Source organism: Sylvia atricapilla, chromosome 4 (assembly GCF_009819655.1).
Source record: "Sylvia atricapilla isolate bSylAtr1 chromosome 4, bSylAtr1.pri, whole genome shotgun sequence".
In the NCBI taxonomy this organism is placed as follows: Eukaryota; Metazoa; Chordata; class Aves; order Passeriformes; family Sylviidae; genus Sylvia; species Sylvia atricapilla.
This window is the reverse complement of record NC_089143.1, coordinates 54,153,902-54,174,263: the sequence shown is the minus strand read 5'-3', so window position 1 is coordinate 54,174,263 and position 20,362 is coordinate 54,153,902. Positions and strand designations below refer to the sequence as shown.

Genomic DNA, 20,362 nt, shown 5'->3' with positions numbered 1-20,362 from the left:
AGCATCCAGACCTGTTTGTCTTTCACAAAGCTGTTTTATGAAGACAACGGTCTATCAAAGGCCTCTTTGCAGTGCCAGTCAGAAGAATTCCCAGAGTCTAAATGAGGTGGTTGAGTTAGAAACAATCTATTATCTGTGGAAGTAGAGAACACAGCTGGAGATCCTAGCATCCTAACCTAAAAGAGCCTTACTCTCCAGACTCTTAGAATTATGGCCTTTACAACCAACATACCTCTATAGGAGAGCATTCTCACGGGTGTTGGCCTGCTGCATCTGCATCTGTCTGTACATACTAGGATTTTCAGGAATAACAGTCATCAGAAGAATATGCTCTTTTGCATATAACTTGTTTGGGTTTTCTTTGGAGCCTTTAGGCCCCTGTACTTAGGCATGATTTCTGATTAGAACTGTTTGCTGCCATAGGAATAGACACTGATGCTGTAATGAACAGTGACAAAGGATCAATACCAATACTGCAAACTTACTCTGATAAATATTCATATGCAATGCCAAAGAATCTTCGATAGCAGTTTATTAAGCCATAGAATAGCCTGGATCATTTGGGATAATCTGTCATATGCCTAACATAGGCTGTTTAGGCTGAATTGTTTTTAGTTTTCTAGATTTGCTTAAAAGCATTTGAACATCTAATTTAATCAGCATCTTCCAAAACTGCCAGACCAAGTTTGATACCTGTCACCTGTAAAACTGAGATGGCTGGCTGAAGTCATGTGCAGTCCTAATTTTCAACATCAAGGTGTCCTTCACCATTACCTATCTTGAAAGCATCCATCTAGGTCTTTTTATTCTTGAGGAGACTACAAGTGTCAAAAGCAATTTGGGCAGGTTTTAAAATACTCTTGAATTTGTGGGTTAAGCTTTTATTTTTAAATGGTAGACTAATCATTATTTCAAAGTAATTTATCTCTTAGCTGTTTTTCTGCCTTGCTGCTGTGTTGAACAATTCTTTATTTTGACCAAATCAATGGAAAAATTATGTATTCCTTCAGACACAAGCCTTCCAAATTCATGAAGTTGTGATAAAAATGGTAAGTAAAAATGAATGCTTTTTGTGACTGCGTTAAAGGAGATTGACTGAATGAGAGTTAACTGAATACCCTGTAGGATGCTAGGTGGAGGAAGAATGGCACTATGTTGATTAAAACAAGCTAACCATTCAGAATACTCTTGTAGAATTATAAATACTTTATAATGGATACATATGGTTCAGTAATTAGTAGCTGCTGTGCTGCTCGATCTCACTAATACATGATACATGACAAAAATCAAGATGATTCACTCAGAACTAAAATTTCAGAAACTTTTTTCCCCACTTTTAGCTAATGTGTCTCAGTCAATTGTATCTTTTTGTTTGTTTGTTTTATTTTGCTCCACAATGTATAACAAAGCTTGTTGGGTTTTTCCCCCCCTCATTTTGCTTCCTGACCAAGCACTTTTTCAAAAAATGAGTGAGAAGATTAGCAGTCAGGAGATGAAACTGACTTTTCTACAGAAGAAGGTTGACAGCCTTGCTGCTGCAATGAATGATGTGAGCCAGATGCTTTCTTCTCTAGAAGGCAAAATCAATGAAGATAAGGGCAGAGACTTCCAGTCCTTTCTAAAAGGTAAGAAAAATAAATTAATGTAATCACTCACCCTGTTAGAGGTGCCAGGAAAAAAAAAGCTAAAAGTCTTCATAGACTGTCTTATTCTATTACTGAACACTTTTAGGGAGAACTCATTTTTAAAATTTCATTTCATAAAAGAGGAATTTTTTGATTTCGCTATGGCGTCTTTCATAGTGACAAAAAATTTGTATTCTTGGGTGCTTATTCATCTACGTGGTAGCTTTAGCCTCTATCAAGGCATTTGCATTTACTTAGAGCATCTGCAAATATTCTTATGTCTATGTTGATCTGGCAGTAGCTAAGGGATGTAGTATTTATTTTGCTACCAATCTAACTAATTCTTTAATATATAATTCACACATCCAGGGCAAACTATAAGGAATTCTGTGATACTTATATTTATAACAGAGCAAACATTCTGCTGAATAAATAATTTGTCTGTGATTGTATTAGGTTGTATTTGATAAACAGCTGTACTCATATTCAGTATATGAGAGAGAGGGGAGCTTGGGCAGATACTCACCAGCAGAATTGTGCATCCATTTGTTGTGAATCCTGCAGCAAGATCTGTGTGTTACCCAGCTAAGAGTGGTGCTTAACAAGCAGATCGAGACTGAAATTTTAATTTCTTCCATGTGCAATATTTTTCAGGAATATTCCCCACACCATATTTAAGAATCCAGACATTTTCTGCTGTATATAAATAGAACAGAGGTTCTGGAGTTGCTTGCATTGAGATAAAACTGAATGAAACAATAAGTGGTTTTGGACCTTCCTCAGATTTACCAAGTTGGGTCCCATTTCCTGTAGTTTCAGTCCTCTGTCTCGTGAGATCTTCCTGCCACAAGCTAGATGGCTCTCTTGTATGTGAGCTTATTCCATCTCTTGATTGGTGACCTGCTTTCACCCCTCCACATATTGCTAGATGGTGTTCTTGACCTTTGGGTGCACATTTAATTTGTCTTTGGATATTTTCTATTTCCCTGCTTTCTCCTCATTCTTTTTTTTATATTTCACTTGTTCTAGCTGTCATTTTCATGCTAGTCTAAGACATGTTTTTCAGCATCCTGTTTCTGCTTCTGCACACTATCTGTATTTCAGGGTCTAAGTCTTAATTAAATGTGCTGTTCAAAACCCTCCCTTCTTTGAAAATGCAATTCAAGCCTTTGTTTTTACCTGCAGTGTTTTATATTATACCTGCTCAGAAACAGATTTCCAGCTGATTTTTTTCATTTTTTCATTTTTCTTCTCAATCTGTCTCCTAATCAAGTAGCTTCAATGAAAAAGATGCTGTTAACTGCATTCCTTGGCCCTATTTAAGAGCATTCCAACACAGGTTATTCTGTGCTTCTATGTAAGTAAACAGCAGGAATAAGGGAAGGAGGAGAGAAAGAAAAGGTCATTGTGTCTCTTGGCTTGTATGTGCAATGACAAATGGCAACAAATTTCAGTCCAGGAAATATCAGTCAGTTGTACTCAAATGCATAAACAGCATCCTAGAGGACTTTCTAGCTTGCTAAAAAATGGTCTTAGAAGCTCATCTGAAGCAAACCACAACTTGGCCAGCACCACTGCCATCCTGAAGCAACCTGCTTTTGAAGCACAGTCAAGTCTGTAGTTGCTTTGTACTATTCAGATATTTTCCTTCTCCACCTACTTTTTCATTTTGTTCCTTTGGTGCCAGGTTCATACAGCTCTCAGTTCATACAGCACCTTTTATCTTAGGGCAGAAATTCTGATGTTCTGCCCAGCTTTCTATGAGGATTTGTTAGGAGCAAGGTATGAGTCTGTGACCAATCAATTCAATACAGTTTAAAAAGTCTTTAACTCTTGGTTTTATCTACGACTTCCATGACACAAACCTGTCATCTATTGATAGAGGGCAACACTCACTGGAATAACTGATATGCTCTTCTATTTTCATTAATGGAACCTGTTGTGCATTTTAAAAGCTGCTTTCAGTAGTCAGGAAGCTGTTCCCATTTGTTACTAAGGGAAAATAATTTTGTGCTCTTTTTAATTTAAGAAACTCTGGTTACTTACTGCTACTCTTTGCTTCCTCCTTTACCTCCATATTTAATACACACCTTTCCTCTTGATTATTAAAATGTATGCTCCTTTCAAAATGAACTCAGTAATGGAGTGTTAATCACTTCCAAGTCAGAAATGTCATTTGTGGCTGCATACATAACCTCAATTCAGTCTCCTGGGTATATACATTTATTTTGCACATTATTGTTCAAATAATTGAAACTGCAAAGACAGTGTATGTTGACACAGAGTAATTACACCCTTTGGTTTTCAGCCAGGGAGCTAAAATTAAAATTTATAATCTCATAAGAAGTGCAAGAGATCTTAAATGTTCACAGGTAGTTGAATAGGACCTTTATATTTCAAAATGAGCAACAGAGAAATTGAATTCCATCCACGAGTGCACAAGTGTATTTGCAGCTCAAGCTTAATATGCCCAACTATCACCAAGTTTGGGTCAGGTCTTTGTGTGGACAAATGTGCTCCAACAGCCCCTGCTGCGCTTTGCTCACGAGCTAGCCAGAAGGCAGGGTAGAGAGAAACCCAAATCTGTCTGGTTTATCAGGCTCCACACTCCCCTGGTAATGGGAACACCTGAGAACCAGAGCTGAGCTCCATACTACACTCACTTTCAAATACATGGAGCCAGAATAGCGGAGAGTGAGGCTGGCACCTTCTTGGCTGTCACAGAAAAAAAAGGTTGGTATAGACCCTCTGGAACACCTCTCTCAGATCAATGGTCTGTTACCAAGATTTGTTGCTGAGATGAAGGAATTTAATTGATTCCTCACAAAAGCTTTAGAGTAATCTTGGTTCTTTCCACAGCCATTAAATTTTTCTTCACAGCTCATTGTGTCTCCCGGAGCACAGAATAGTTTTCAGCATCATAAAGTAACCTGACCAAATCATTACTTGCAATGGTTTTTCTGCGTGTCAGTTTTTTAACTTGGTTCATATCTTTTTTTCCTCTCAGCTGCCAGGACACTTATTCTCAAGTGTTTCAGTGTGCACAAAGATGTGCGTATTCATGCACGTGCATCTGTCTAGTCACTGACTTGCTCTAAAGAGCAAGTAGGTAGGTAAAAGGAAGATAATAAAGGTATATCTCAGTATTATCACTATTGCTTATTGTACTTTTTGTGAAATTGCTGGGACATTTGCCATCTTAGTTGAGGAATTAAATGGAGTTTAATTCTTAGGAAACTTCGTGGTAGATTTCTGATGTGGCTCTTTCCTGGGCTAGCAAACTTGGGTCTGATTTTCTGATGTTCTACCTGCTGAGGATAAGTTTTCAATACATGTCTTGGTGTTTTAGAGGTGAAGAAATAAATTCCAGCCTGTAGAATTAGGAGAGAAGGAAGTGGAAGAAGGGAGCAGATTATTTCTGCCTTTATCAATACAGTTTTAATCAGAGAACCTGTGGTCATTGAGGCGCTGTAGAGGTTGAAGAGTTTAATCATTGTTTTGTAGTCTGCCTGCAAATGTTCACAGGGTTTATGAAAATTGTGCCAAGAATGCTTCAGTGTTTTAGTTGGATAGAGGAGCTGCCTTTGGAGAATAAATTAATAAAATTCCTTCTAATCTCACACCAGAGCAGAACTACTGCTCTAATTGATTGAAATGTTATGTAAAACTCTTTTATGCCTGTCTTGATTTCTTTAAGGCTCTATGGGAAACATATTTTCTTGTTCACTGGGGCAGAATTGCCACACATTCACTTTGCCCTAATGCTTTCCAGGATCATAATTTCTATGATCTGTGTAAGGAGCTGTAGTATGCAAGGCTTAAAGCTTTACTTTTAAAATGCCTTCATTTGGCAGCAGTTGTAGTGTTACTAACTTTAGCTATTAAGTAAGGCTGCTCTTTTCACTTTGCTTCTTTCTCACAATAGTGTTGCATCATGACCTAGCACATACAATACAGTAGTAAGGTAACAGTCTCTGCTTTCAGTTCTTGAATGTCATAAAGCATATGGGTTTTTGCCTTACTTTCTTAGTGGAGAAAGGATACATCATTCATTTATGAGCAAGCCACAAAAGCACACAGATCTCATCCTTTCAATGCTCAGAAAGAGCTTAGGTGAGAGGTCAAAGTTGATGCCACATGTAGAGTTTGAGTTTGCCCTTTCAAAATACTAGCAAAAGTCCCACTGCTTTCAGTAGAAACAGGGAAGAATCCTCAAACACTGTAGTTGTATATAAACTGTAAGCATGCTCTACATTCTTCAGCTATACATTTTATTCTATACGTGGGTGAATTGGGACAGGGATGTGTGTTTCACTTCTGTGCAGCACTGTGTTTATTCACGTTGTGGGAAAAACTTAGATGTTACTAATGCAGTTGATTTGATTGTTTCTATATTTCTTCTTTCCCCAAAGGTCTCAAATCCAGCAGTATTAATGACTTAATCAAAGACATAGTTGGAAAACACTTTGAAGTATTTCAAGGTGAAATGCAAGAGAGCATGGCTCAGATTTTCAAGACTATGTCTAGTATGTCAGGTGACCTTGAAAATACAAAAGAATTAGTCAAGCACCTGAATGAAACCCAAAATAAATTTGTTCAGGAGAAAGATAGTGGGCCAATGGAGCTTGACATTCTGGAGCTGAAGAGTCATATGGTGCAGATGAGAGAGGAAATGGCCCTCACTTGTGACAAGCCTATGAAAGCTTTGCAAGAAAAGCAGAAATCCTTGGAAGTTAACTTGGAGCATCAACAGTCAAGAAGTGTAATTTATTATCAGTCTTTAAATAAGACCCTTACTGAAATGAGAGATGCTCATGAACAACTGTTATCAGCTGAACAGTCTTCAAGACAAAATGTCCCCTCAGCAGATCAAGTCCTGGAGTTCAATGTTACAGAGTACCTGATCACACTGCATGAGAAAGTAAAGAGACAAGGCATGATGGTGCTGGAGATCTATGATGACTTAAGAGTCCAAGATAGCAAGATGAACAATCTCAGTGTTGCACTGGAAATTCAGAGAGACTCTGTTCTGGGGGTGTGTGATGACATGCTGTCAGAGAGCAGGACCGATTTCCAAGCACAGCTGGCAGCAGTCCAAGAGAGTGTGATGGCTCTCAACAGGAGTCTCTCTGATGTGTTTTTTCCCTTGGGCAATAAAGTGGACAGAATGAATGAGCAAATTAATGACTTGTGCTATGATATGGAGATCCTGCAACCCTTGATTGAGCAAGGGGTACCTTTTAGTCTGACTTCAGAGTATGAGCAACAAATCCAAGCTAAAGAATTCAAAGAGAAACTTGAAAACCTCACTGTTGTCATTAACAGAATAAGTTCAGCAATGAAGGAACTTTCCAAAACTCAGGAAGGACTTAAAAATGAATCTCAGGCTTATCAGGAACTGTTTGAGAGTCGTGTTAATGAATGCTCCATGGAAATAGAAGATGGATTAAACAAGACCATGACAGTAGTAAACAGTGCTATTGATTCTATTCAAGATAATTATGTATTGAAAGACATGCTACATGCTCTAAGGAATGAGACTGAAGTTTGTTGTGACAGAGCTGAGAAACTGGACAGCCTCCTGGCTTTTATTCCCCAGTTCCAACAGTTGAATGAATCCCTCCAGTCACTTCTTTACAACAAGAGATACGAAATTACTTCACAAGTAGTGCCATCTATTTCTGATCTTCCCTACAAGGGGTCTAACAAAAGTATCCTCCACAATTTCAGCAGAGTTTTCTATATTTTAAATGATACATCATCAAAAGTGGAAAAGCAGCAACAAGTTATCAGCCACCTGGAAGAAAAACTATTTGACTCTGTGGAGAGTTCGAAGGACCATGAGGTTCGCCTTCTGAATGTAGAGTCAAAAATTTCCAAGTTTTTGGCCAATAATTGTGTCTCGTTAAAAAAATCAAAAGCTGCCTCCACGGAGAAAGAACAGGTGGTCTCCCTTCAGCTCCAGGCACTGAGTTCCAGGATCAAGGCCCTGGAAGCCAAGTCAATCCGTTTCTCAAATGTCATCCCACTTGTGAACAAGACTGCTCATGAGGCCTGGGGGCTGTGCCAGGATGCCAACAACAGCATCCAGAAAGTGAATGCAAGCATACCTGTACTAATTAAATTGGCTCAGCCAGATATCCCCCTGCTGCAGAGAGGCCTCAAGGAGCTCATTGAATCTGTGCTGGAAGTAAAAGCCGGAGCTATTTTGACAAATTTAACCCAGCATGTTGACGTATCAATGGTAAATGCTATGAACAATGTCACCAAGCTTCAGAAGCAGGTCAAACCACTTATAAAGAAACCCTTCCCATCAAAAAAAGGGGCAGGAAATGCCACCATGAGCCTGGCAAGCCGAAGCCAGAGAAACACGGATAATGCAATAGATCCAGGTAATGCATTTTACTCTACTAAAAATCAAGGTATGTTTTATAAAGACTTATGTAATCATTGTGATGAACTGAGTGGCAGAGCTTGACTGAAAGTAAATAAAAAGTCTAAAGACTGCTGCAAAGAGTGTTTCAGAGGAACCTGAGATTAGTCTCTTGTTTACAATAGAATTTATTTTGCTTATAAGATTTTGCGCTCCGTTTAATCATCCTTAAACTGATCAGATGGGAATCTATTATGGTGTATATACATGCACACACTCTGTCAGCTGAGAGCCTGACCTTTTATAAGTTACTGACAGTTTAGACAAAATCTAAAGAATAAGAATTTTATGCCTGCATCTCAATTAGCAGTTTGAGTAGAAAAAGATGTATGCAAGCTCAGAGAGATATATGGAGTTGCATCAGTAGTTTGCAGTGTCAGCGGGGATGAAAGGTATCAAAAACCTGAAGCAAGTGAACAAAAATGACTGTGGCTTTTGCTGGCCTCCTACAGGACTTCACTGGGAAGTGCAGTTACAGCAGTGTGTTCCTGAAAAAGCAGGAATCCAGCCAATCAAGTAAATTTGGCACCAGTCCACCTGGAGAGCAGCTCAGCTAAGCAGGAGCTGCCATTCTGAAAAAGGAAATTTTGACTGTGATCTGCTTCTGAACTTAAATTCAAATCATGTGAAATGAATTATGAATGAATTTGCAGAAGTACAAACTCTTGAGTTGTGACTTCTGCAATCATACTTGAGTGAAAATCAATAGCACAAGATGATATTTTATGGAAATAAAATTTCTGGCACAATACAGAAAATGAAGAGTGGATAAGTGACTCAAAGTGCTGAGATGACTCTAATTCACATTAAAATTAGACTGGTTTCTTAATGACAGAGACATGTCCAGATACTCTTACAGATCCAGACCTGAATATTTTCTGTAAAATGCTCCTAAACTTATGAACATTTCTAAAACAATACTTGCAACCTATTGCGAGCAGCTGTAGAGATAGTAAGAGCTATTACTCTTGTTCATGTGCAAAAGCCACAGGCCATCTCCTTTTCCCTCTCCATGCTTTTTTCCTTCCTGTCCATTTTGTTTCTTCATTTCTTTCTGTCCTAGGGACAGCATTTTTCTATGATCAATGGAAAGGATCCTTGGTAAAATGATAATCTCATTAGTAGCTTGGTTTCTGATGAAAGCTATCCCCACCAAAGAATTTCAGTCCTGGGTTATGTTTTCACTTAGCGAGGGGACATAGCTACTGGAGGAGGCAATTACACTTAAAATGCACAAAGTAATTTGAACTTTTAGGTGTTCAAAATTGCGATTCTTCCTCAGTCACTTGTGGTTTGTCTGTTACTGGCACTGCACAGGATGGAAATTGAAAAACTCTGTTCAAAATTGAAATTAAGAGAAAATGAGAGATGTCTTTGATCCTTTCCACAACATGTACTTTTTTGGAAAGTAATGCTAGTACTACCTGCCTGAAGCACAGGAAGGTGCCAACTGCTCTGGTTTTCATTCCCTATTGACTCATTAATGTCTTTCCCATCTATCATTTATACTCAATAAATAGCTTCCTTGATAGCATTGGATATATGCTTAATTACAGCAAGTGCAATTCTTTGCAGATGTTGAGAAGCCTTATTTTTATATGAGGATTTTACTTAGCAGTGTTTATGCTGACTTTTCAATTGGTAATGAGGTTTTGTACTTAACAAATTTTATGCCTAGCCAAGCCATACATAAAATTTCTGTAAGTTAAAGAAACAAGACCATTACCTTAATTAACAATTATCCATCTTCTGCCTGGGTAGGTTTTACTTCTCCATGAAAGCTTTTTCTCACAAGTTCTAGGACACCACCAGAGATTTGTGCTGCCTCTACTAAAATTTCCAGAAGAAACTATAACGCATAATTGGCTAATTGTAAAATGTATTTAGTCTTGGATTTCCTTTTTCAACTAAAAAAAAGTGAGAAAGAGGTGACAATTGTCATTGACTTCAATAGATTTAATATTTGAACCTGCTCAAACAGATGAGGGGTTAAATTTGCTTTCATGTGTTCAGGATTTGTCTCTGAGGTAGTATTTACTGAAGTAATCAGTTGAAATCAGGAGGCGGCAATGTGAGTTTGCATTGCATATGCAAGGATGTAAAATTTTGCAGACTTCGCGTTTTGTGGAATGAACTAAAGAAAAGCTCTATGTCAAGTAGAGGCTGTGATACATGTATGAGGGGTGGAGGCACCAACACTTCACCTGATACTGACTGTAGCAGCAACACAGGGTGGATAAAAGAGTGATTATATTAAGATGGCTTCAGTATCTAAGAGGAGATTACAATGTTAAAATATATATGTATACACACAGAGTAGCTATTAATTAGTCTTGGATTTGGGTGATGACTGATCCTGCTTTCCAATGCACTGTCCTCCTCCAGGAATATGCAGTGTGAGGGCAGTTAAGTTCCGTTCCCATTTTCCTGTTGCTATTAGTGTTTTTCTCTAAGGAATCCAGAGGCTGCTGTGCTTTCCAAATGTGAATGTACCCTCTTGTTGTACGTCTTGTATTTTTTGTGGGTTTTGCTTTAGTTACATTATGCCGCCCTCCCATCAACATGAATAACTGAGAGTCAAGATGTGTTATATTTACGTATTTGAAAGAGTGCACCTGTGTGAGATGTAACTTCATTTCATTCTCACCTTCTTTGTGTCATATTTGATTTTGTTTTCCTAATATTTCTAATTCCTAACAGAAATGTAAGCTTCCATTGTTGCTTTATCATTCAAGCCTTTGTTTCAAGTGAAATTATCCTACTGAAATGTTTTGCATCTTGTGTTTTAATTGCACAAATGAGATGGCTATTCCAGTTCACCTTGGTGACATACACTTCAGATTTGCATATTTACTCTTTAAACTAATGGGTTGATGAAACTGTTGTGTTGTTTTTAATTTGGTGAGTCTAAAATCATCACACTGGAATTATTAGACACCTCAGCTTAATAAAGGAACAGTGTTGCTAGAGTCCAAGTAGCTGAGATGGGCCCTGGCACTCTGTCCCACGCAAAGCTGGAGGGCACAGCCCTCTTCTCCTTGCTTTTGGCCTGCTGTCAGCCTGAGAGTGTGAAGACAGAGGTGATTAATAGCTATATGCTGGCAACCAGTTTGACCAACCCTGTGCAGGCAGGGTGGTTTAGTAGATTCCCAGGTTCTACCCATGTCTTAGGGCTTCCTGAGAAGCAGTTACTGATAACCAAATACTGAGAATATATTTTTAGGCTGCCTCCTGGTCAGAAGAATTTCCAAACTGAACTGCTGGAGTCAATCCTTTCCATAAGGAGACCATTAAATTGCTGAGTATTTGTTTTGCCTCTAACACCACCCCAGTAGATACTGACAGAGGTTCATTATTTGTTTGCATGGCACTGGCAATCTGTTTCCCATAAGAGCTTCTGGCTGTTTGCACTCCCAAAGAGTAGCAATACTGAGCATTAACTGGCTCTTCTTATTACTACCATACCAAGTGCAATTAGCAACTGCATTTTATTCTCTGCTTGTAATAGTGACAATTTCAACCTTTAATTTATAGCGTCTCTCTTTTACTCATCTACACTACTAAGTTGTGAAACATTCATTAACAAAAAAATATTTGCTTTAGTAGGAGATCCTTTGCTAATCCGAACCTTCTGGCATCATTGCGCCAAAGAGGTAACTCAGACCTAGTGTCTCCAGGACACTCTTCAGCAAGAAAAGAGAAAATACTGGGCGGAGGAGCAGCCTCAGCCAGAAATGACAGCAGAAAGGAGCTATTGTAGCATAGTTAGATAGAGATTATTGGCACAGTGGAGATCTGCAGCATTTTCCTCTTGCTCTGAAAAGCCTCATTTGATTCAAACCCCCACACACCTTCTCCTATTCTAGCAAATTGAGGAGCTTCCCAGTTGCTGCTAAGCAGTGCTTCACCGGGAGGGTTAATTGAATGTATATAAAGCTGTGTGTCAATTTGAATTAATTCCAAGGTTAAGTTCAGGCAGAACCACCCTGCAGCAGGCTTCCAAAATGGTAGTCTCAATCTCATTATCATTTCCTTTTAGTTATCTTTTTCCTGTTTCTTGGGTTTACTTCTTGTTTATGATAAGTAGAGGCCAATTAGCAGAGAGACTGCTGTGTTCTTACAGGAAGCTTTTGTATTTTGGGAGTATGATACGGTCAGCATTTTCAGCTGTTTTCCTTCCTTTCCTGCTTTCCTTTGACATGGTAAATATATGGATGCTTGGTTAATATCAGTGAAATGTTGTGGGTGCTTAGTAAATGTGAGTGAAAAATAACTTGAATGAAGGCTGTATGAAATGATTATCTGAGAAGAAAAACATTGTTTTCTCATGCCTGTGCTGTGACCCCAGTCATGACAGTCCTCAATTGCTTTATTTCAAGGCATTATAGAATAGAAATTATTTTCTGTGAAAAGAATGACTTATGTGTGTATAAATGCATATGCTCTAGCAGAGCAAATTCAAGTGTCACTGTACAATGTGCCTCAGCCTTCTGCTCACTGAGCTAAAATATCACGCAGGAGTTTGCCTTAATGCAGCAGTCTGTGAAATATCTGGTTGGGAAAATGAAGATAACACTAGAATTACTGAAATATCTATGTGAAATCCAGGTCAGAATTTTTCTGGCAATAACTAGATGCTTTTATGCAAGACTTTTTCAGTTCTGACCTACCAACCTAGATTTACTATAATAGGACTGTGTGGAGTTCTCTTTCCAGAGTTTTGCTGGTAATTCTTGGCAAAGAAAAGGTTTATTTTCTAAAATATCTGACTTTTATTTGACCAAACAAAGAGAAAGCAAGCATGTGTGGTTTGGGAATGCTTTATGTTCAGAATTTTTCACAGCAATATTTAATTTTTAATTTTTAATGTGACCTGAATTATCTCCCCACAAAAATCTGTTATGACAACACATTATTCAATTACAATTGGTAATTACTGTCCCAGAGCTCAGCAGCACTGGCTTGACAGATTTCTGTGTATTGGCTGAGTGTAATTTGACCATCTCCTACCTAACTGGGAACGGAGGCTAGGACATTGTCAGTGAGGGTGCCCTGTGCAAAGCCACCTGTTTGGTATAATTTTTATTGCTTTTGCAATCCAAAACTTCTACAACAACCTTGGTGAATATACTGGAATTAGGGATTTCTTTATGGGCAAGTACTTGAAGTGGCTGGGGGATAGCCTTTAGGACTTTTTATCACCAGGACCCTGGCTCTCCTGCAATGATTGTTGTGTGCCTGGGTGGAAAATATCACAAACAGTCCAAGCTATACACCAGCAGTACAGAATCTCTTCTGGTACAAGGATAACATGGCTCAGTCCAGAAACAGCAGCCTGATCTAACTTAGGAGAATCTTCTTTCTTACTGCATGTACCTGACCCTCTGAGACCAGCAGAACTCAGAATTTACAGGTCATCTGGAATATATTGGAGGGTAGCTGAGGATGTGCTGTGTTCAGCTGAAGAGGGAGGCTGGACAGGATCTGAAGTTGGCCTTCACAAAGAATTTCAGCAGAAATTGTGAATTGACACAACTGAATTGAGCTTTTCCAAAATACTGCTTACTGGGGGAGTGTCACTGTTGGGACATCACAACTGAGGCTGTTTTTTTTCCTTGCTGTCTTTCCCAGGGCAGTTTTCAGCCTGTGCCAGTTCCCCGTGCCTGAATGGAGGAACCTGTGTCAATGACAGACAGAGTTTTGTCTGTGCCTGCCGCCACCCCTTCGGAGGAGCCAACTGCAGTGTGAAGCTGGTGAACGACAATTCCCTGAGTGTTGGCAAGTACAGAATTTAGCAGTGCAATACGGGATCAGTCCAGGCCTCTGCCCCAGGGCCTAATTACAGAGCATTTGCTGGTCACAGAGGTCTCACGTTTCACTTTAATGAGTGACAACTCAAGCAGCAGAGTCCTGTGTTTTGGTGCTGAAGACATCAATCCCCATGGGTGACTCATTTTTTAATATGACCAGATGATGGGATTAAATTGCTTGGGGACCTGCCATAATAGCTGGAAAGCTCCCTGCTGAAGTGTGCAGTGGATGTATTTGAACACCATGTCATGGATTTTGAAGGGGGAGGTAAAATCACATCACTGGGACATATTAGCTTCAATGCAGGCATAAATGTTCTATAAATACCAGTAGCGACCAGGGTATGGGGGACTGTGCCCTCAAGGAGTCATTTTTGGCCTGCTTCTGGCTTTCATCAACAAAGGATGTAGCCCTTGAAAGATTTCAAAAGAAAACAAAAAAAGTTAAAATTATGCTTATTCAGCATAATAGATACAATAAATAATTTACACTCAGGCCACATGGAATGTGAATTTTATGCATCTTTCAGCAGTCATTTGGCTGTTTTTTTTACTCATGACAGCATATGAATAGTGAATGAAATAATTTGTACAGAAGCAGGGAATGAGAGTGTACAGGCTCAGCTTGAAGAGAAACCCATATATTTTTATACCCTCATTCAACGTCATGAGTGCTAAACCTCCTCGCTGTTTGTCTAAGATTTGTGCCAAAAGTCTTGGCTTCAGCTCACTCACATGAACAATGAAAGAGATCCTGGGGTGGGAAAACTAGAAGAGGGTGTCGGGAGGAAACAAAAGCTTCCTTAATGATAACGTAATATAGACGAAGATGAAGTTCCCTTGCTGTTGCTAAATTTTTCTCTGGTGGATACACTTAGAGAATTAATTGCAAAGAAAATTAGTTTTTATACAACATGAAAAGATGTGTTTATACAGGAATACTAAGTTTCTGTTTGAGAGACTCTAGGTTTGTCCTTCACAGGATGCTGTGACATCAGTAAATCTGCTGTTGGTTTTCTGGCTGGTCCAAGTTGCCTTTCTGTGATGTAACATCACTTGAAATTGTTCTTTATTCCTTTTCAGATTTTTCAAAAGGATCATACAGATATGCACCTATGGTGGCTTTTTTTGCTTCTCATACGTATGGAATGACAACTCCAGGACCCATCAGGTTTAACAATCTAGATGTCAACTATGGCGCCTCATTTGCTCCAGCAACTGGGAAGTTCCATGTTCCATACCTGGGGGTCTATGTTTTTGAATATACCATTGAATCATTTAGTCCACATGCCTCTGGCTACTTGGTCATTGATGGAATAGACAAACTCAGTTTTCAGGCTGAAAATACTGACAACAACAAGTATGCTGACAGAGTAATTACTGGAAATGCCTTATTAGAGTTAAATTATGGTCAGGAAGTCTGGCTCAGACTGGCAACTGGCTCTATACCAGCCAAGTATCCACCAGTAACTACATTTAGTGGTTACTTGTTGTATCGTACCTAAGTCAGTCCTTAATGGGGCTATTGGTCAACTGCAGCAACCTGCAGATGAGTTTAGCTTTGCATTTAAATACTTAGCTTCTTTAATAGCACTAAGCTTCCCCATGTAGTGGTTTTTCTAGTGCTGGTCCTCCAAGATGTTCTCTGGTTGTAGCCATGTGCACAACTCCACAGAAGTCTACAGGTTGGAGATAGGGGAAAACAAATCTTCATATTAATATGACTGGGAAGCACAGATCTAATCCTGTTCTGCTGTTACGTTACATGGACATAATTACACAAGATTGTGGAGAGTCACTTCTCAAGAGAAAGCTCGTTTTGATCATTCCTTTACACCCTGACTGCAAATCAAAAGTGTTGGCAAGATTTTGATGACTCAGATGCTGGATTACTACTTATCTCATAGTATCAATTGATAATCATGTGTATATAGTCTGCCTGGAAAAAATCTATTTTTCATTTTTGCCTACTGTTATTCGCCACAGATTTTGATATGCCAGTATTTAATTGATACATGCTTTTTTTTAATGTAACCAGTATGATGATAAATTAAGTTTTTTCGACCTGGCAGGAAAAAAAAAAAAAAAAAAAGAGCAATGCATTCAGGTTAGAAATAGGGTGGTTTTAGCAGTTTAATTAGGATTATATGTTTATATAGGATGAACACCATAATGGGTTTGGCAGGTTCTTTCTGCTGCTTGGAATATTTAAATTGCAGCTGGATTTTCTTTGGGTGATGGGCTTCAAGCTAACACTGTTATATTGGCTTTACACAGATTCTAGCATTTGACCTATACAGTACACAAGATGAAATTATGTAACCTAAGTATTTTCTAAGTTTGAGTTCTATAAATCTATTATTTCATTTGTTTCTGCATTACTTTCATGGTTTTTCAAGCACCAATCCAATAAAGAATTATTTTTAATTGATGCCTGGCTGCCTGAAAAAACAAAGCCTCAGATTCTTATTCTTTGCTAAGTGCCAGGCTGCCGCAGTTTTTCTTGATATCCTATCCCCTGGTGTGACTGGCCAGGTTTGTTTCTGGTTATTGCCTTTGTTAATGGTGTTTGACCAGGTTTTTCTGTCTCTGCTTATGTCTCACTTCCTTTTCTTAAAAGCTGGAAAAATCTAACTATGATCTTTGCCAATCTATTGAAGCACAGAATGTTTTGGAGTTCCCTGAGTTATTTTTTCTACTATCAGGAACTTTTCTTGAAAACATGTGTGATTCTTCAGCTCCCTTCTTAATATTACTTAATGTAGCTTACAGTGACTCTGGGTGTGCTCCAGTCTTTTCTCCTGTTGCATACCACATTTCTTCTGTAAACACTCCATCTTTGATATGGCACTAACTCAGCCTACTGTATCACTGAATGTTATCAAATATAATGAACACAAGCCACAGTCTCTCATTGTATGACTTTGTCGTTTTAATGTGTTTAGTCTTCTTTATTCCTGCTGTGGTTATGGCTAAATGGCATGAAAATTACTCTGAAGATGAAATTCAAATGACCCACCAGAGACTGCATCTCTGTTTTAATGTGACTTTCTTTGCCCTTGCTGCCCTTCCCTCTAAATCCTTCTAGCTTGGTCGTCATCTTCACCGGCACTATTTCGCCCTTAGCAATCAGATAATTCGTGTGTCATTGTACTGGTTTTCTTTCCTCTCTTCTTGCTCTTTTTTTTCCATTTGAGTAAAGTAAGAACACTGTTTAACACCACATATACATGAGTAACACTAATTTCCCTAATAGTAAAATGAGAACTACTATATAATTCTATTTAAATGTGGGAATAAGTAATATGTTAAAATTACAATAAATATGTGCTCCCCTTTTTCTACTGTTTAAAAATCCATTAAAATCTTTCTTCAGCTGTCTTCAAACTCCTTATAATTAACTGTCTATTTAAAAAAAAAAACTAAAATACATATTTTTCATTGCAAAGATAGCTTTGTATCAGACACTGAAGCTTAATTATGGACTTGCGCCTGTTCCTGACCTGGCTGGAGTCACACTGCAAGCCACCAAAAAATAAGTGAGGATCAATAAAATAAGTCAGCCTACCCATTATGCAGAATAGAAAACAATCATCCTGAAATCCCCAGAGAACTTTTTAGCTATCAAGCAGAATAGGGGGGTCCTGAGGCGCTTTGTCACCCCTCTGCTTTCATCTTCCTGCTCTGATTTGCATTCCCTAATCACAGCAGGCAGGAAATCTGTGTGCTCATCTCTGCCCACAGCCCTTGTGCAGGACCACGAAGACATCCTGAGCCTTTGTCCTTTAGAGTGAACAGTGTTCTCTTTATTTGTGTGACTCAATAACCATGGCAACATTTTGTCTTGTCTGGGTCTGACAAGCCCATCCAATTTACTCCAGAGTTTGCATTATCGTTTCCTCACCTCTACCAAGCACGTTATGGCTGGACCCAACCCCTCCTCATACACTTGGAATTCACACTGGAACCAGTGGCTGGTTTTCCTCGCGTACCATTTCCAGCTGCATAGCCAGCACAGCTTGTGCCAAGCTCCCCTGCTAACCCAGGCCTGCCTGGGCCTGTCTCGTGGGTATTGCTGTCTGTCCCTACATCTGGAATGTTTTTGTTCCATTATTTTTTTCTCAGTGATAATAACATCAACTTCGGCAGCAAGCGGGGAAGAAACCATTATTTCTGAATTCAGGCAGTGACTGAAAGCGGCTATTAGGAGCAACACTGCAGCTCAATCTCACCAAAATCAGTGGGTACCTGGTGATTAAGTACTTTGGACAGTGGGATAATAACTGCATTGAGGCAATTGCAAAACTGAATCTCTCTAGCAGCTCAATTGGGCAGGTGGGCAAGAGCGTGCAAAACACAAGAAGACAGCACACAAACAGTTTGGACATTTCCAAAGAATGAATGTGTACACCATGGCTTTGCACATCTGTCACTGGTGGCTTCTATCTGGCTGCAGAAAAAACTGCCTAACAACTCCATGCCTTTAATCAACCCCTTCAGGCCATCGGATGTATCACACAGAATTAACAACATCTAGATATTTTCAGTTTTAATTTTATTAATCCCTACTTCTTCCTAATACTCCTGTTCCCACGCTAGAGGCTAATCAACAGCAGAAGGTGGAAACTTTCTTTAATTGTTGAGGAAGAAGGTTTTGTACTTACTAAAGCATCCTGATGTAATCATATTTTCAGCAGTTTTATAAGAAGTACAAATATTTATTACTACTTTGTTTTTAAAATGTACAGTAGTTCCATTGCAGTAATTTTGCCCTTGCGAGGCTGCCATTCTCCCCATTTGTCTAATGGCCTCAATGGCAAGAGAGTTCTCCAGGGTGAGATAAAATAAAACATTCTGTTACATGGGAATCCAATCAAGAGTGCATGGTAAGAAAGCTTCATCAGCAAGCTGCTTCCCAGCTGAAGTTGCTATAGATATGTTACAACCAACACACTGGCTTGTAATGAACTTCCCTGCCCTGCTTCCCCACCCTCAGAAATCTGTGGTGCTTGTGAGCTGAAAACAGTCTTCTGCACTCACATGTTACATGTAAACAAACCAAAGTGTTTCTGAAAACACTGATTGCCATGGCTGCTGTTGAGAATTCTTATCTTAGAAAAAGCAAGTTGCAAACAAAACAGACCATGGCTGTTTACAAACAGTGAGCAAGTACTTCCAGAAAACTTGCTGTTCAAATCTGCAGGAGCTGGGAGATGCCATACAAATGATCCAAAGTGCCCAGAAGTCCTTTATAAACATTGTAAGCGTTCTGAATGCTTTTTGAGCCACTGGAAACGAGTATATCTCACATCCACACAGATCTAGCCTGATGAATGGCAAAGTCAAGAATGGTGGCAATTAAAACAAAATCCTAAAATAAGAGATTTGTTTAGATAAAGAATTATCCTTAGCTCTATCTGATGTCTCTGAATTCTCTGCAAATTGCCTTGGAAGGGAAAACAAGTTTCAGCCATCCATTACTAGGCTACTTACTGAAGGGAAAAAGTACACGTGAGAAAATTGTGTACTGTTATTTCCTTTCAAAGAAAGGGCCATTACCAGCTTGCTCAAGCAAGAGACAATTTTCAGGCTCAGCATTTAGACACATTCTAGAAGAACATAGTAGACTTCAGGTGTAGTGGTCATCAATAAATTTAGGGTCTAAGTTGATCACTGTTACCCTGGCCCCAACACCTGGCATTATTACAGCTTTCTAATAGGTACACACTATCACAAAACATTTAGTTCTGGAAAAACAGGAACTATGCTTCCAAGAAAAGGAGAGAGATTCACTAGAAGTTAAACTGCAGCAAAGGAAACTGGAATGCCATCAGCAGTAATGACAGAATCATTTAGGTTGGAAAAGACCATCTGAGGTCATTGTGTCCAATCTTTGATCACCACTTTGTCAGCCAGACCATGGCACTGAGTGCCATGTCCAGTCATTTCTTTAACACTTCCAGGGATGGTGACTCCACCATCTCCCTGGGCAGTTTATTCTAATGTTCCCTGAAGAAATTCCTCCTGATGTTCAGCCTGAACCTTCCATGGTACAGCTTGAGGCCATGTCCTCTCATCCCGTCACCAGTTGCCTGGGAGGAGAGGCCAAATGTCCATTAAATACAGCCCATCTTGGGCAAAAATTGCTAAAGATCATTCCTTTATATGTGAAATTATTTATGTGAACTAAACAGGAATATGGTAACAGCTATGAGGAGCTCCCAGCTTCTAGAGCAGAAGATACAGATCTAAAATCCCCCTTCAGTTTGTATGTGGGCTTACCTTGTTTGTAGATGTTTGGACTTTCACTTAACTAGTATGTATGATCATTATGGCCCCAAAGGATGGTCAGAGGCTTAAATAATTGTGGGAGAAAGGTACAAATCAGGGAAATAACACAGGATATGTTTGTAAGTGTTAAACAAAATGCATAAATAACAGTACATTTGCCTTACTAAATAAGAATGAAGAGGAAAATAAATTAAAAGTAAGAG

The 20,362-nt window shown here is 39.0% G+C and overlaps 1 protein-coding gene across 1 annotated transcript in view; it reads left to right on the top strand.

Annotated features, from left to right (window-relative positions):
• MMRN1 (multimerin 1) overlaps positions 1-16,259 on the top strand; it is a 39,838-nt gene extending 23,579 nt beyond the window's left edge. The window contains exons 5-8 of the mRNA XM_066317941.1: positions 1,452-1,625; positions 6,038-8,047; positions 13,690-13,836; positions 14,952-16,259. Coding sequence (XP_066174038.1) covers positions 1,452-1,625; positions 6,038-8,047; positions 13,690-13,836; positions 14,952-15,373 — 2,753 coding nt within the window. The 3' untranslated portion in view covers positions 15,374-16,259. The remainder of the gene's footprint in view (positions 1-1,451; positions 1,626-6,037; positions 8,048-13,689; positions 13,837-14,951) is intronic.
• The last annotated feature ends 4,103 nt before the right edge of the window (positions 16,260-20,362 follow it).